Consider the following 16,903-nt stretch of genomic DNA (forward strand, 5'->3'; position numbering starts at 1 on the left):
ATATCTATCTTTTTTCTTTACACTCCTCTACACTGGAAGTATAATTTTTTTCAACTGGAGAACCCAAAAGTACCCACAAAAAGCAGACCGATGGAAAAAACCCCACAAATTTAAGTGGGTAAAAAGAAATACGTATTAACTGTAACAGGATCAGGTTTTGTGCCTGCCCAACCAAGCTTCCCTTCTTGATAAAAGCAAGGTAAAAATTACTACAAATTTTTCGAATTCATCATTTCTAACTATTTAAAAATACTAAAAACTGTGTAACTTGCATCAAATGAAATGAATTTTAGCTTCCTTATATCATTTATTCCTAGCAATCATTTCTCCTTTGTTTTCTGCTGAAGCAAAATTTTTGCACATCCCTTCCTCAAGGCTGGGAGGCATACTCCTGGTCCTTCGTGCTGCAAAAATAAAGTTTCCTTCCTATATTGTTCTAGATTAATTGAAAATTTTGATCACTTATCATTCACATTTCAGTCTCTTTTCATATCTAATCTTGACACTAAGAAGGAAATTGCACACAATTGCTATCACTAAGTCCTGCAGCTGTTACTGCTGCCAAGAAGGTTAAGTCAATAATTTTATACACATGACAAAGATAAGAAGCATCTCAGCATGAGACCAATGGCTTGAAAGAGAAAGATCACACAGGGTGCAGTACTATCACCGCTGCAGACTGCTTTCGCTTTTGATAAAAACATCCTCCACACCAGTCCCTCGAAACAAGTGTCCAAAACAACAAATTTCAGTAATTTACAGAAGGGAAATGGAAAATTCCAACATTCCTCTTTTACTATGAAAGCCTAAACAACACATTCTCCAAAAGTTTAGTCAACATACTATTTTCTCCTCGGCTCTTTTTAATTGACCTTTTTCTCCTATAGAGGTGAAACATCTAAATAATGGAAAAACATTCCAAAATTCATCAAAGCCAGAAAGTTAGTGACTCAACACTAAAAATGGCATTTTATAAGTTGAAATATCAGCTAAATGTGTCTGCTACTTATAGGATATCACCGTGCTATTCATGCACTATATAAATTGCTGACCATAACCACTTTTTCAAGTTCTAAAGTATTATTGGAGGACCAAGTGGAAGAACTGCAAAAGGAGAGTGAAAACAAGGAATTGCTAAACAAAAAAAGTGAGTGAGATCAGTCACCAACAATATCTTGCTTCTGGTGTAATTTTTGAAATACTGTTGGTGACTGGTCCCACTCACTCCCATTTAGCAGTTCCTCATTTTTTAAACCACTTAGTTGTGTTACCATTCAGAGAAGAACACATAGGTCTCTGTGCTGTTTTCAACTGAAGCAGTTAATTTTCTTCACAGTTGATGGTACAGGGCTGTGTTCTGGATTTGTGCTGAACACAGGGTTGATAATAAAGAGATCTTTTTGTTATTGCTGAACAGAGCTTACACAGAGCCAAGGCCTTTTCTGATTTTCGTGCTGCCACGCTGGGGAGGAAGTTAGGGGTGCCTGAGAAGCTGGGAGGAGACACAGCTGGAACAGTTGACCCAAACCCCAAAGGGACTCTCCAGACCATAAAACATCATGCTCAGTGCACAAAGAGGGAAGAAGAAGGAGGAGTGGGGGGACATTCAAAGTGATGGCATTTGTCTTCCCAAGTTACTGTTACACATGGGGGTCTGCTCTCCTAGGGATGGCTGAACACCTGCCTGCCCAGGGGAAGCACTGAATTCATTCCTTCTTTTACTTTGCTTGTGTGCATGGCCTTTCCTTTCCCTATGGAACTGTCTTCATCTCAACTCGTGAGTTCTCTACATTTACCCTTCCACCTCTCTCCCCAGTCCCACTGGTGGGGCAGTGAGGGAGCAGCTGCGTGGGGCTTGGTTGCTGGCTAGAGTTAAACCACAGCAGTCTCAAATTAAACTGCATTCTATGTGCAATAAGGAAGTAAGAAAGTACCTAAGAGAAAACTAGGTGAAAAAATGTGTGACCAAATTAAATCTCTCAAGCACTCAAAAAAAAAAAAAAAAATTGTCAGTGGTATCATATCCTGCAACAGAACAAGAAGCAATGGCTACAAATTGAAATACAATAAATTCTGTTTCAACATGAGAAAAAACCACCTGTATATTGTGTTAGCAAACACTGGAAGAGGCTGCCAGAAAAAGTTGTGGAGTCTTCAAGCCTAGAGGCTGGTAAAAAGCCAAATGGGCATAGTCCTGAGGAAGCTGCTTTAGCTGGCCCTGTTCTAAAGAAGGGCAACTGAGTAGCTGATTTCCACAGGTCCCTTCCAACAACTTCAGCTATCCTACTGTGTATCTGGATGAATCCTAAACTGCATGAACATATGAGCTTAGTTTACCAAGCTCTTAGCAATGACACCTGCACAAACAACTGTTCCATGTACTCCTAAGTCGCAGAGATGCTCAGATTGAAGAAGGCCGCAAAATTATCATCCAAGGGGAATTGAGGACAACACCCATTCTGACTCTGGAAACTCACCTGCAAAGTAATTTCTTGTCTCTGATAGTTTGCAGGCAGAAATGAACATTAATATGACTAACAAAAATGAGAGTAAAAAAGTTTTAACTAAAACTAGAAGGGATGCAAATTAAACTCAGAACGTATTTCTCTCTGAGTAAAAAAAAGGTATGCTTAGAACATTAAAATATTGACTACAAGACCATATACCACAGAAGAAAAATTTAACCTAGTCTCTGCTGCCAGTTTTGTGAGACTTGCTAAAAAATCTCTGATAATTCAGTTACCAAATATGACTTCAAGTAAACCAGACCACCAAATGTCAACCCAATACATAACTTGCATTTGTATCAGCAGAAGTTACAAAACCTCAGTGCAAGTATCATGTACTTGTACACAGCTCTTGGGCCTGTATAATTTTCTGCATTAAGTCAACAGCTGTTATTAAACTGATGGATGCAGAAACATACTACTATCTGTAAAAAAAGAAATATACTTGTTTCGTAATAAAAGCAATCAAATTTATATATGCATAAACACTGTACTGAGGAAATTCCTTTGCTCAGACTTCTAAGAATAAGAAACAGCAGTTACAAGCAAATGTGAAATAAAGTAAGAGTAAAAACTAATGATGGGTGTAAGATGGATATAAGATGTACCTATAAGCTCTGAAGGATTCTTATCACTGAAGTGTTCACATACACGGATAAATGTTTCTGTATTCTCAGGTGTAGGGCACTCACCATGCCTGAAAAACACAAGAACACAGGGATTAGGAGACATCTGGGGGAAACGATAAAAGAGAAAAAAAAATTAATTTCTTCAGTGTGATCTTCCAAATTAAAAGCCAAAGAAGTAATTAAAAAGTGCACACAACTTACCCTTTACACTGGAGCTTTATATATTTAATTCCCTCTTTCTCTATATCATTTCTGTCATAGAATCTAGTGGTGTTGGTCAAGTCTACCAGCAAACCCATTTTAACCTAAAAAGCAAAAGAAATATTAAACTTATATATGTGGTTCAAATACCAGTGCATAAATTCTAAATGGCTAAAAACGTAATAATTAAAAGCAACTGCAGGCCACATTTGTAAGTTTAAAAATTATTAAATATTGCATTTGTTTGTAAAATCTGAATTTTACCATCATTACAGACATCTGTATTTCTTCGTGAAAGCTGGTGTCTAAATTAGCACTAGCCATCAACTCAAAAACTTCAGTTTGCTCCAACCAATGATTCCAAATAAGAAAGATCTGCTAACAGCAGGAAAGTGTGGTAAACATACTTTAACATGCTAAAAAGACAAACAAGATGGAATCAAGTACTCTTATGACAAGTAGAACAATACTAAACACTGGCACAGTGAAAGTACCGTAAGAAAAATTAACCACTGAGACTTACATATAAGCACACTCTCAGAAAAAATAACTCATTTTAACTTACTTATTAGAGTGCAAAACAATGAACACATTTTCAAGTTTAAATTAATCAAATTAATTAAATTCTTAGAAATGTCTTATTTAAAGCTAAAATGCAAAACAACTTCAGATATTCAAAGATGCTGTCAGCAGTTAAGGTGACAGTGTCAATCACTCAGACGTTAGGGCGTTCCTGAATCCAGGATGCATTGTCCACTCTACCCTAATGTGTTCCCTCGTGCATCAACTTACTTTTTTAGTGTTTGTTTTTATAGCTGTAAAATAGGTCTTTTAAAGAGCCTTGTGGAAGTTACTACGTTTTTAAAAACAAGGCTGGAAAGCAGAAATTCCACTGGGTGGCACAAAACACACACAGTATTATCAACGTATATCCTGCTGATCCTTGTTCCAAACAAAAATTCTAACGACAAACCTACCAGTATTACTGCACAAAACAGCTCACTAACACACCTGAGCAAAGAAAGTATTTCTGGTCTCCTGTCTTGTAAGGGCAAGCAATTGCTTTTGGACAAAAAAGCTCAGCGTCATGCTTTCAGGTAGCACCAACAGACTGGCAATAATTTAGCAGCGCTGTTGGAAGAATTACAAAGTAAAACAATGTTTCCACACAATTCAGAAAAGGTGAAATCCAATTATAACTAGAATACAGTTCAGAAACAGCTGTTTCACACGAATATGTTGTTTAGTAGACCCCTAAAGGAAAATTTCCAATTATCTACAGAGCTAGTTCTCCATTGTATTCAAAGTTCTGATGATAGATGCTTGTAATACTTACACACTTTCATATTACTTTTATTTATCAAATATTAAAAACCGTAATGATGTTATATCAACAGCATTAAGACTTCTAAAGTAATATCCAGATCAGTTCTGAATTTCTCATTGTAAAGTCTGCATATTGTATTCAGAATACTTTATTTACTCTTATTACTGTGTTTTGCAGAAATATAAAATACCTCAGAAGGGGGTCCACCTGAAAACAATGTTACACCACCTGAAACTTCAAATACAAAGTGTCAACCAAGCTGCTAAACATGGAGACTGACAGCATCCTAGACAGTGATTAATTCTGAAGGAATTATGCAAAGGCAATTAATTCAACGATTACTTTCCTCCTCCATTCCCTACAGCATTTTGCAAATATCTCCAACACTACTTAATTTAGGACTCTTGCACTTCTCGCTTGCTATTCTTTTGCCATTATCACTGATCATTTCAATCATATACAACTGAAGCTCATGTGAAGTGACACTCTTCCTCACACATTTCATGGAGAAGTAAGGCAAACAGGCATCCAGTGTAATTTATCCAAAGCTATAAAAACTTTTATGGAGCATAGAGTGTATAAGGCCTGAAAGCAGTTTCCCTGTGTTACAGAAAGTCTAATAATTTACATTCTCAGTCCATGGGATTGACTGCACATATCACACTACAATTTAGAGACTGCAAAGCACAAGAAAATTATCAAGAAATTTTTAAAAAACAGAAGGATTATATAACATACCAAAGTATACAACTACGATTTTCAAAAAATCCATGCAAAAAAACCACCAGTACCACTGGAACAAAATAAAAGCTTTCCCCTCACTTCCTCACATTCCAGGTATCTCCAGCTATTAATGCCTTACACATGTGCTCTTCTGCTGCTGTGCAATTAAATGGGCTTTGCTAGGTTCCCCTGTATGAACCCAGAAATTTCTCCTTAGACACTGGAAACTGAAAACACCCTCCCCAGGAAGGGGAGAACATACTGAATTCACTCCAGTCTCAGGAATTTTTTCTTGCATTTCTTATTTGAGGAAGATAGTTTTGATCAGTGATTGAATGCATCTGTGAAAATAATAATGTGGCTGAAAATTGGTAAGTAGTTTTCCTAATAGGAATTCTGTAACTTAAGCATACTAGTTACCCAAACATTGAGCTAACGTCGTAGCTCCTTGTGACAGAAATAAATCTACCTATATAGAGCATTAATTGTATTAACCTACCTATTCAAGAAACAAATTAAAAAATAAATACATTATTCATGCTGTCACCAGTTGCTCAAGATACTATGCCAATACTGACAATCAGAAGAAAAATGGGGCTGCCATGGCTAATCAAATAAGTTTCTAACATTCAGATTGTCAGCAACAAGCTCCATGAGAAAAGGAATCACACAGGAAGCTTGGCAGAGACAGTTCCACCCAGACAGATGTTGTGTTAAATGCTGAGCTGGTACCTTCAAAAATCTGTGGTAACAGCAATATCTCTCTATTACAGAAATCCAGATGTAAAAGTTTCTGCTGAAGTCTTTTATTTGGGAGCTAAATTATATGGACTTAAGTAATAACCAGTTTTCAGAAGTAATTCATTCTGCAAAACATTAGCAGCAAAAAAAATACACTGCAGTAAAATTACAAGAACCATGCACAGTGAGCTACTTTTGCCTTGGGTGGGAAAATTCACTCTTCAAGGGCTCCTCAATTTCACATTTATTTCATTGCTGACTTGTTGGTAAACTGCTGATCTACAAACTGAGCACTCCAGTAACCACTACAGAACTTGGCAAATAAAAAAAATATATATTTTTTCAAAGAGCAAACACTCATCAGCAGTGCCAGGGTCCAATACAATGTAAAAGATTTGACGAGAACAGAGAGTTTGAGAGAAATTCTATGTTCTCCTTGTTAATCAAAGTTATCAAAATGTAAGTGGGGATCCCCATGCTACTAATTTTACCATCAAATTCTAATAATCTGTTGTCACTCAAGACATGATGAATTTGTAGCATTACCATAGGACTGATAGATGTGACTACTACAAAGTCTCACCATGATTTTTTTTTTGGTGGCAAATCACTACAGAAGCAAGCATTTAGAAATTCTGAATAAGGCTGTGAAGCTCTCTGTAACTTCAAAATATACACAGAATTTTAAATTAGTTTAAACCACTAATAAGATTGGTTTGGGAAAATTTCCAGGTATGCCTATCAAATCCAGTCAGAGTCAAAAATAACACATGAAAGAGGAACTCAAGTAGAATTTAGATGCACATGTCAGAGACTGAAATATTATACTTTATGGCTTAAACATTTTTATGAAGGATTTTTGTCCATTAAAGCTGCATAAGGAAGGGACACCAACAAAAGCTGCACCACCAAAGCCCACCCTGAACGGGCCCCCTGACTGAGGCCCTGGACTGTAAGTTGATCTGAGATAAGATAAAAGTGGCACTGTTCTCAGGTCTGGGATGGGGGAGAAGAATATTTCCCCAAATTAAGCCCAGCAGCTTCAGGGTGGAACCACAGCCCCAGGTTTATCTGCTACCAGGTCTTGCACAGACTGTCCCCCCAGCCCGGGGGAGGAGGAGAGGTTTTGGGTGTGTAGCCTCTGGGCAGAGGCAGTGAACGCCCTGCATAGACTAGCTCAGCTGTGGGGGCCCCCCACTGCAGGAAAGCCACATCTACAGGACAAGACATGAGGAACAGCACAGGGGGTGTCATGGTCCATCAAAGGACCCCTGAACGGTTCCCCAGACCCTGCACCAGAGCACTGCATGTGATGTAAAAAGATGCAACTGACACAGAGCCTTGCAAGGGACAGTGTCAAACTTGCCCCTGCTCAGGGGAGGCACCTGGGTGTTCCCACCTGGCCCAAACATATATTAATCCACTGGACTCTATCCTTTGTGGTGGGGGACCCTCACCACCAAGAAGACCAGATGGAAGGGAGCAGCAAGTAGTCATTGGGACCCACAGAGGGGTCATATGTCACTCTTCCTGTGCCCCTCCCACCACTTTTTTCTACTTCTTCCTTTCTCTTTTTTTTCTTTGCTTCTTTTACTGTTAAATAAACTATATCAATTTTTTGGTATCAACATTTAACCTCATCTGGTTTGAATTTTGTTTTGGGGAACATTTCGAACCTCAGAATTCTTTCTGTTTTATTCACAGACAGTTCTCTTTGGTCCTCTGTGATTAGAGTGGATCGTAAAAGCACAGATGCAAGAATTCTAACAAGAAAAATCCTACCAGTTCAAGCACCTGAGAACAGGCACATATGCTTCACTCATAGTCCTTTCTTAGCGCATTACTGCACAGGTAACTTCTACCACTGCTACACCGAGTAGTTCACCATCTACTTCATATCTAAGACTAAATAAGATGAATAAAATGAGGATTCCCATCTTTTAGTTACCTATTTTTTCTGATGTTTCAGGTCTGATACTGTTAAACAAATTGAGAATTAATTTAACCTAGATCAACAGCAAAAAACAATGAAAAAAACCACCAAAAAAATCACTTCATGATTCATCTCAGACATAATCAAAACAAATGGCGCTAAACTTCCTATATAAAGTTTAATAACCAATTAAATGCATTAGGCGCTAGGCCTTTCTTTGCCTGGCAGGCTCAAAATCCCATTTCCCACATCTCCAGATGCACTAGACTGGGCACAACACTTCAGAGACCTATATGAAAGGCTGGAAAGGTCCTGTTCCCCACCTTTATTGTCACAGTTGTGCTACAGTGCAGAACAAGCAAACTGAAGCACACAGATAGAAATGGGAAAAACAGAGAGTGACGAAGTGAGCCAGAGCCAGAAGTCTGTAGTGGTGGATGCAGTGAGGTTCAATAAGGCAAAGTGCCGGGTCCCATGCTCGGGTCACAGCAGCCCCAGGCAGTGCTACAGGTGGTGGGAGGAGTGGCTTGAGGGCTGCTCAGCAGAAAGGGACATGGGGGTGCTGGTTGACAGCTGGCTCAATATCAGCCAACATTGTGCTGCCCAGGTGGTCAGGAAGGTCAAGGGCACCTGGCCTGTATCAGCAATAGTGTGGCCAGCAGGACCAGGGCAGTGACTGTCCCCCTGTACTCAGCACTGATGAGGCCACACCTCGAGTGCTGTGTTTAGTTCTGGGCCCCCTCACTTTAAAAAGGACACTGAGCTGCTGGAGGATGTCCAGAGAAGGGCAACAAGGCTCATGAAGGGTCTCTTATGAGGAACATCTGAGGGAGCTGGATTTGTTTAGTCTTGAGAATTCTAATCTGTAAGAAAACACTTTTGGAAATCTAATAATTTGCAAAGACCTGGAAATGTAAACAAACAAAAAAAAATTCTGTACAGGTGCCCCAAACGAAGCCATTGACCACTTTTTCCTTAAACATGAAAAGCAACACTTGAGTAAACACTAATAATGAAAGCAATGTTTCAATTATTAGAAAATATAACTTTACCTTCAGACTCTTTAAGTAGTTGGATAACATACTCGGGTGAAAACGATTTTCTTCAGCAACCTGTTCATCATATCTTGGTCCTAACATTGTCTTCAAAGGTAAAAACTTCCCTATGAAAGATAATCAAATTTTGCAGTATTTTATTCATATGTACAGTTACAACTTAGCAATTTCAAAGCAACATGCTCAGCAGACTTAGACATTCATCTTCAATAATAAATAACTGCAGAAACAGTACTATCAACAGTAAACTGGAATGTTTTTTAGTTATGAGTTCTCAGAATTCACAAGTAAGTTTAAAAGGTTAAAGGAAATACAAGTCATTTAATCTAAAACCGAGTAATTTAACATTTTTAGCTAACTTTTAGTGTGATTTAAGATGGGGAGCTACAGCACAACAGAATATAGAAAATTTAAACTCAGTACAGTTAAAAACATGAAAATAGCATTTTAAAATGACAGTTTGTCATCCAATCATGTAAACATCAGCTTTGATTAGCTGCAAATATAACATACACTAAACATTCCTGCAAAAAAAAATTTTATCAACACTCTATGTAGTCTCAAATAAGCATCTACCTTCCATGAAAAAGACATTAGAAACCACAGAAGACAGACAGATGTGGGAACTATGAAGCTTTATGCAACTGGTTAGCTCAGGTTAGATGTGAGTGAGCAATGTGACAAACATCTTCACTGTTCACCTGTCTGAGACCATTCCAAAATTTACAGGTATAGGAGAGTTATTCTGTCATATGATCAACACTCACATTAAACAGTAATAAATTATAGTCACTTCAACTTGTTTGACTGTCAGAAAAACTTCACTTTATTGCCCTTTGTCTTTTCATCCCAACAGTTACACACCCTCCATCCACCCTGGTAAAGGCAGTTGGGTTGGATACCTCCTCTCCATTTCCTCATTTCTTCAACTATTTAATTTCCTTGCTTCTTTGTGTTCCTTGTCACCTTCAACACTATCATTCAGCCTCTCTCTCTATTAGCCCTTCCACTTTAACTTGTAATATTCCTCTGTACAGACTGAGATTATGCAAATCCTAAATTTACATGATCTTAACGCAAAAATCTATAATCACCTAATTTTTGCAAAACAACATCATGCCTGAAAGTGTTTTGACTTTGCCACTTGTCACACCCATACTAACACATCTACTCATTCATTATAGAACATGAAGAATGTAACTAAACTTTTTAGCCAAGGCACTCAAGAAACGGAGCTGCACCGACAAAAGAGTCAATGGTTACATAAGAAAACCACCATCCCTTACAGAATGCTGGGAAAAGAGAAGAGTTGGAAAAATGCCTGGAGGTTACAATTGTTTCCTGCAGCATCTGATTAGAGACTGTATAGTCACACCAAAGACTCTCCTGTTCTCCATCTTCTGAAACAGAGAATGAACATGTTCATTCTCTTCCTAGTAGCAAACCTTGATTTAGCGTCTGATTTGCACTCTGATTTCTTTTTGAGCAACCAAAATACATTCCTGTTCACTGACAAGAAAAGACAGACAAAGTAGGCTAGTCAGCATCCCCTGCAGCATTTGAATACCTACAGACAGCTGTGGAAGTGATGAATATTTCATACAGAGCCCATTTACGATCACTTCCAAAGCTCAAACACAGATCTTTGGAAGTATTTAGGTGCTCAGCTTTTATAAATTCCAATTTCTTCTTCTCCAACTGGCAAATCTGCTATTTGGTTTTTGTACAGAAGCCTGAAAACCCTCCTTCCCTGTGTGCATACAAGCCTCTCATTAAGCATCATTAAGCTACTGAATATCTAAGCTACAATTCTAAAAAAGAGTTCTAAACTTTTTGAGTGATATGGACAAGTCTAAATGAAGCAGTGGCTACTGTCTCTTCTACAGTATTGCCTGACATCTTATGCTAAAGAAGTGATGTAGTAACAACTGATTGCAACTCAAACCTCCCTGAGTAAGCTTTTGAAGATTAAAAAATCGTATGTTGAATTAGGTGATCTGACAAAAACAAAGCGACACTTAATATGGATATCAAAGCATTCCAAGTCATTTGAGTATCTAAACTAAATTATGACACTAATTCTAACACCTCAATAGAATTACCAAATTAGCTTCAAAATGTTACTGGAACCCTGACAGCTAATGATTACCTACTCCACAATTAACTTCAAATTTGTCAAACAGTTTTGGAAAGTGGCTATTAAAAACCATTCTCCAAATTAGTTACCTGTCTAACAGTTGGTATTTCTTTAGGCTGAAAAATAGGTAAAAATTCTAAAAATAAGAGCCCAGTATATCAGAGCACAGACATCAAGTGGATAAATCTGAGAGAAATCAAAGTGAACAATGTAAGACATCACATTTTCTACATATACATGCTCTAACTTTACCACATTTTTTATCTTTAAATTTAAATTCTAGAGCATACCAGTGAAAAATACTCTGAATGTAGCCTAGTTTTCTGTGACATGAAGCTATCAACACAAAACATGACATACATAATTATGTATGACCATGGTATGTTTAAATTGAGCATTGATTAGGAAGGCTAGACTGGGTAAAGTGACCGAGGCTAAGTAAATTTGAATAAAATTAAACAGTAAGATCCACAATTAAAAAACCCTAACATCTCTAAAAAGTAACAGTTTTCTGATTCAAGAGAACTAGGCTGGATCAAAGCATCCATTTGACCTAGTATGTCATCACCAACACACGCCAGTAACAGACAACTGGAAAAGAGAGTAAAACAATGACAATCAATCATCAGATTATTCTCCCCAACTACAACAAGCTATAGCTCAGAAACTTCCTGAACCAGAAGCATTACTCTTATTTAAGGTGCTTTCTCATACACAGTATGGATGTCTTTCATAATATCCCACAGTTTTGCATGCTACATATATGTCTAGAACAGGATTAACTAACATGCATCAATAGAAGGAGGCTGGAAAACACTGCTGAGACACTTGTCTTCAGTATCTTGCTACCACTTTCCATGGCAAAATCGAAAGACAATGGGTTTTCAGCAGTCAGGAAAAGCAGGTACCTGCAGAGATGGTGATGCCAAGGCAGTAAGGCTGAAGTAAACTGATCACTTCAGATCTAAGCATTCAGAGAAAGCTCTTTTCATCAAAATGATTGAAATTCTACTACAATGCAATAAATGTGAAAATGTGTGATTCCAAGGAATTGCTGTACCATAAAAACAGAAAGTGGCAGAAAACTACCAATATTTAAAGAAGTGGACTTGGAAAATAATGGGAGATGTAGATCCTTGTCCAGGATAGAGTCCTGTTAACCTGAATGAACCCAATCTCACCAAAAGAAGAGCTTCAGGCCTCATTAGTACTTGCATTGAGGTCATCCAGAAATTCTAGATGCCACAACCCTAAGACAAAAGCATCATGATCAAACACTAGATGAGTATCAGTCCACAGAAACCATACAAACCTTGCTTAACAACATTATTACTAACTCACAATCTGAAGGAAATAAAGTTGCATACAGGTGCTTAGAAATTTGATTTAAACACTAATTAAAACTTGAATGCAACACATCTAGGAGATAGTACCAACATCAATTACACCCTAAAAATGATCTCCCTTGAAACTGCTAGATGTCCTTGAATGTAAAATAGCAAAAAAGGGAAGAAGACCAATAGCATACTATTACTTCTGATAAGCTGTACACAGTAAAACACTAAAAAACCAGGTGAATGAGAACACATCCTGATAAAGCGCCCAAAGAAATGAGCCAAGCACTTTCAGTTTTTTTACTGTGCATTAACTTCCTCTGCATGATCACATGGAATGGAAAAGAATTACCTTGCAGTTCCTGAATAAACAAACACACAAGCAGTGATGGCACAGCAGATGACACGCTGATGACCCTCATTCTTGCTTACTCTAGGTTGCTATTTCTGAGAAACCATGACTCAAAAGACAGACAAACAAAAGCCACAACTAACAGAGATCAAGAACTTGCTGAGAAGAAAAACACAGAATAAAGAATAATGGTCAAAGGCTTAGACTGTCAAATCTCTCTCATTAGATACAAAGTAATGCATGTGGCCACAATCAGAAGAAAGAGATACCAGACAGGAACAATCCAACAACACTGTTATTTAATAGAGCCAAGTTCAGAGAAGTGTAAGAAACTTGAGGGAAACCAGTAACCCACAAAATTAACAACTGATGTTAAATACTGATAAATGCCAAATAATGCATTGATGATTACTGAAGATTAAACCTAGTGAGATGTCTCATTAGGTTCTAAATAAAGTCATCAGTGTCTTTCATTCCACAACCAACTGCCATCAAAAAAAAGTAAGATGATGTGGAAATGTGGGATGGAAAACATGGGAGTTGTAACTATTAAGCAAATCATGGCACAGTGCCACTTAAAATAGAACGTTGAATAGCATGTGCTGTGTTTTGAAAACATACCTTTACATTATCACAGAGAGGGATATGAAAGGAGTGAAAACTAGACAATACTGGAGAAAAAAAAAACAACTGGGGGTTGGAATTGCTTGCATTATAAAGAAAAGAACTTGAGAAAACTGAAAAGAGAGATGTTTGTTTACTCTATCTCATAACAGGCAGCAGAGGAAAGATTCATCTGAAGTATAATTAACACACAATCAAAAATGTGTGTCTAGATGATACAGAATTCACTGCCACTAGATGCCAGAAGACTAGATACTGAGTAACAACCGAGACAGTGCGTTATGGGCAAGAATATCCAAGAAGGCAGCAACCACTGACAAACCCTAAAATACAAGTGTAACAGTGGAGTACAACATTTTAACTCATTTTCCAGCTAAAGAACTCAGGAACACACTGGTGACTGGAAGGGCACTGTCAGTCAGCAGAGTAAAAAATCGACAAAAATAAAGAGTTCAGAGCCTTCAGGAAAATGAATCAAACATGGCAGAGGCTGCATAGAGGACTGATATCACAGAATCGGTCAGGGTGGAGGGGACCACAGAGGCTCATCTGGTCCAACCTCCCTGCTCTATCAGGGCATCTTAACGCACATGGCACAGGGTTGCAGCCAGATGGCTCTTGAATATCTCCAGTAAGAGAGATTCCACAATCTCTCATAAGCTTTAGACTCACAATCTCTCTCTTCGGGTGGAACTTCCTGTGCATCAGTTTCTGCCCACTGCCTCTTATCCTGTTGCTGGGCACCCCTGAGAAGAGCATGGATCCATCTTCCTGATACCCCCCTTTAGACATTTACACACATTAATGAGGTCCGGTCTCAGTCGCCTCTTCTCGAGGCTGAACAAACTCAGCTCCCTTAGCTTTTCCTCGTAAGAGAGATGCTCCAAGACTCTGATCAACTTAGCAGCTCCAGTACGGCACCTTCTGCATGCCTGGCAATCGCCTCTCTCATCAGACGTGACAGACAGGAAAAGTTTTAGCCCGAAACTGAACCAGTGCGAAGCGAGAGCCCAGCACTAAGGCTCCAGCGGACAGGAGAGGGCCTGTACCCCTGCATGGGACCGTGTCAGAGGGGGGCACCGGCCGAAGGGAGGGCGAGCCCGGCGCTGAAGGCAGAGCGCTGCTGCGGGCCGGGCTTTAAGGAGAACAGCCGCCCTACGGGAGTCAGCTCCGGGACAAACACCGGCCAGGAGCTCGGAGGGGGGACGGGGGAGGAGAGGGGGGAGGATGGCACAGCCGTAGCCCCGGGACAAAGAGCTCCGGCCGGGACGAGAGCGAGAGGCCGCGGCGGCCCCCGGCGCTGAGGAGGAGCAGGACCGGCGGGCAGCGGAGCGCCGCAAGGGAGGGGGCCGCGCCCGCTGCCGCCCCACGGCCGCCCCGGGGCCGGGCAGGGCCGGCCTGGGCCGGGCGCTCACCTGCCACGGGCTGTCCCCTCCTGGGGCAGTGGAGCCAACGCGGCGGGATCTTGTTGTAGGACATGGCGGGGCCCGGGCGGCCCCGGGGGGAGGGAGGGAAGCAGGGAGGGGGCGCAGGGTGCGGGGTGGCCCCGGGGCGCTCAGCGGCCCCTCGCCCGCGGCGCCTCCATTCAGACCCGGCTCCGCCTCGGTCGCCGCCGCACACGGAGCGCCGGGAGCCGCTTCCGCTTCCGGGGCTCCGGGACCAGGGGTGGTGCCCGGCCGGGAAGAGGGCAGCGTAAACTAGGGCTCCTCAGCCTCGGGAGGGGAGGGGAGGGGAGGGGAGGGGAGGGAAGGGAAGGGAAGGGAAGGGAAGGGAAGGGGTAAGGTCATGAACTGCTACAAGCTCCTCCTCTTTGTCCACGGAGGGGCCGCGAAGCTGGTGAAGGGGCTGGAGCACAGGTCCTATAAGAAGCGCCTAAGGGAGCTGGGGATGTTTAGCCTGGAGAAAAAGAGGCTCAGGGGGAGCCTTATCGCTGTCTACGACTCCCTGAGAGGAGGCTGTAGCCAGCTGGGTTTCCGCCTCGCCTCTGAGGCAACCAGCAGTAGCACAAGAGTATATAGTCATAAGCTGCATCAGGGGAGGTTTAGGCTGGACATTGGGAGGAATTTTTTCTCAAGGATGATTAGGCATTGGAATGGGCTGCCCAGGGAGGTGATGGAGGTACCATCCCTGGAGGTGTTTAAGGAAAGATTGAACGTGGCACTTGGTGCTATGGTCTGGTTGAAATGGTGGTGTTTCATCATGGGCTGGACTTGATCTCAGATTTTTCCAACCTACTTGATTCTGTGATTCTGAGGGAGCACCTTGAAGCCACTACAGGAAAGTAACAGGAGCTCAGTTAGAAGCAGGTGGGAGCATTGTCTGTGCAGCCACAGGAGCAGCTGGCAAAGGCTGCTGCAAATGCACAGGTTACACAGGTCTTAGGGGAGACTAAGCAGCAACTTGAAAGAGAATGTAATCCATGCCTACTGAAGTAGGAATGGCCTGAGCTGAGAACAGCTGGAGGCTTGGACAGACATAATTCCTCTGCTTTCAGTTTTTGCCGTATGTTCCCTTGTAGCCAGAAGTGGAGGTGGAAATATTCGGACCCTTCTAGTAGTGCAGCTTATTCTAATCTGGATGTAACAGGCTTGCTAGTGTAGCAGAGATACCTGGGCCCTCTGTTTCTTTTGTGAAAAAGCACACCTAAGAAGATGGCATGCAGATAGGTGTGCTTAACAAAAACTTTGTTTCCATACAGAATGCCAGTGAAAATTCTCCGGGGGCTTTAAGAGGTCTGTCACATGGACTCATTTGAAGAATTGTGGCCTGGCAATGTTTGTCCATATGAAAGGAATATTTAAGTTGTGGGCTGGTTTGACTCCTGTAGCAACTAAGGCCACACAGCCACTTGCTCTCTCCCCCCTGTAGGGAGATGGGGGAGAGAATCAGAAGGGTAAAAGTGAGAAAGCTCAGGGGTTGAGATAAATATAAGGAAAAATAAGGAATTGATTTACTATTTCCCATTGGCAGGCAGGTATTTAGCCATTTCCAGGAAAGCTGGCCTTCATCATTCACAAAGGTGACTTGGGAAGAAAAAACCCGTAACTCCAAATGTCTCCTCCTTCCTCCTCCTTCTCCCATTTTTTATTGCTGAGAGCAACATTGTATGGTCTGGGATATCCCTTCAGTCAGTTGGGGTCTGCTGTACAAGCTGTTCTAGCTGTGTCTCCTGACAAATTCTTGTGCACCCTCAGCCTGCTCACTGTCAGGGCAGCATGAGAAGCAGAAAAGGTCTTGATGCTGTGCAAGACCTATCCAGCATTAGCTAAAACATCCCAGTGTTCCCAATACTGTTTTGGTCACAAATGCAAAATGCAGCACCCTACAAGGTACTACTATG

The 16,903-nt window shown here is 40.8% G+C and overlaps 1 protein-coding gene across 3 annotated transcripts in view; it reads right to left on the minus strand.

Annotated features, from left to right (window-relative positions):
- Positions 1-15,199, minus strand: part of LOC121673288 (mRNA-capping enzyme) — a 172,218-nt gene extending 157,019 nt beyond the window's left edge. For all 3 annotated transcript variants that reach the window (XM_042046480.1, XM_042046479.1, XM_042046481.1), the window contains exons 1-4: positions 14,979-15,199; positions 9,114-9,223; positions 3,338-3,441; positions 3,116-3,204 (exon numbers count right to left, since the gene is read on the minus strand). In XM_042046480.1, the coding sequence (XP_041902414.1) occupies positions 3,116-3,204; positions 3,338-3,441; positions 9,114-9,223; positions 14,979-15,042 (367 nt within the window). In that variant the 5' untranslated portion in view covers positions 15,043-15,199. The remainder of the gene's footprint in view (positions 1-3,115; positions 3,205-3,337; positions 3,442-9,113; positions 9,224-14,978) is intronic.
- Between the last annotated feature and the right edge of the window lie 1,704 nt (positions 15,200-16,903).

Source organism: Corvus kubaryi, unplaced genomic scaffold (genome assembly GCF_017639235.1).
Source record: "Corvus kubaryi isolate FWS band 111438036 unplaced genomic scaffold, C.kubaryi_AGA036_p1.0 65328, whole genome shotgun sequence".
Taxonomy (NCBI): domain Eukaryota; kingdom Metazoa; phylum Chordata; class Aves; order Passeriformes; family Corvidae; genus Corvus; species Corvus kubaryi.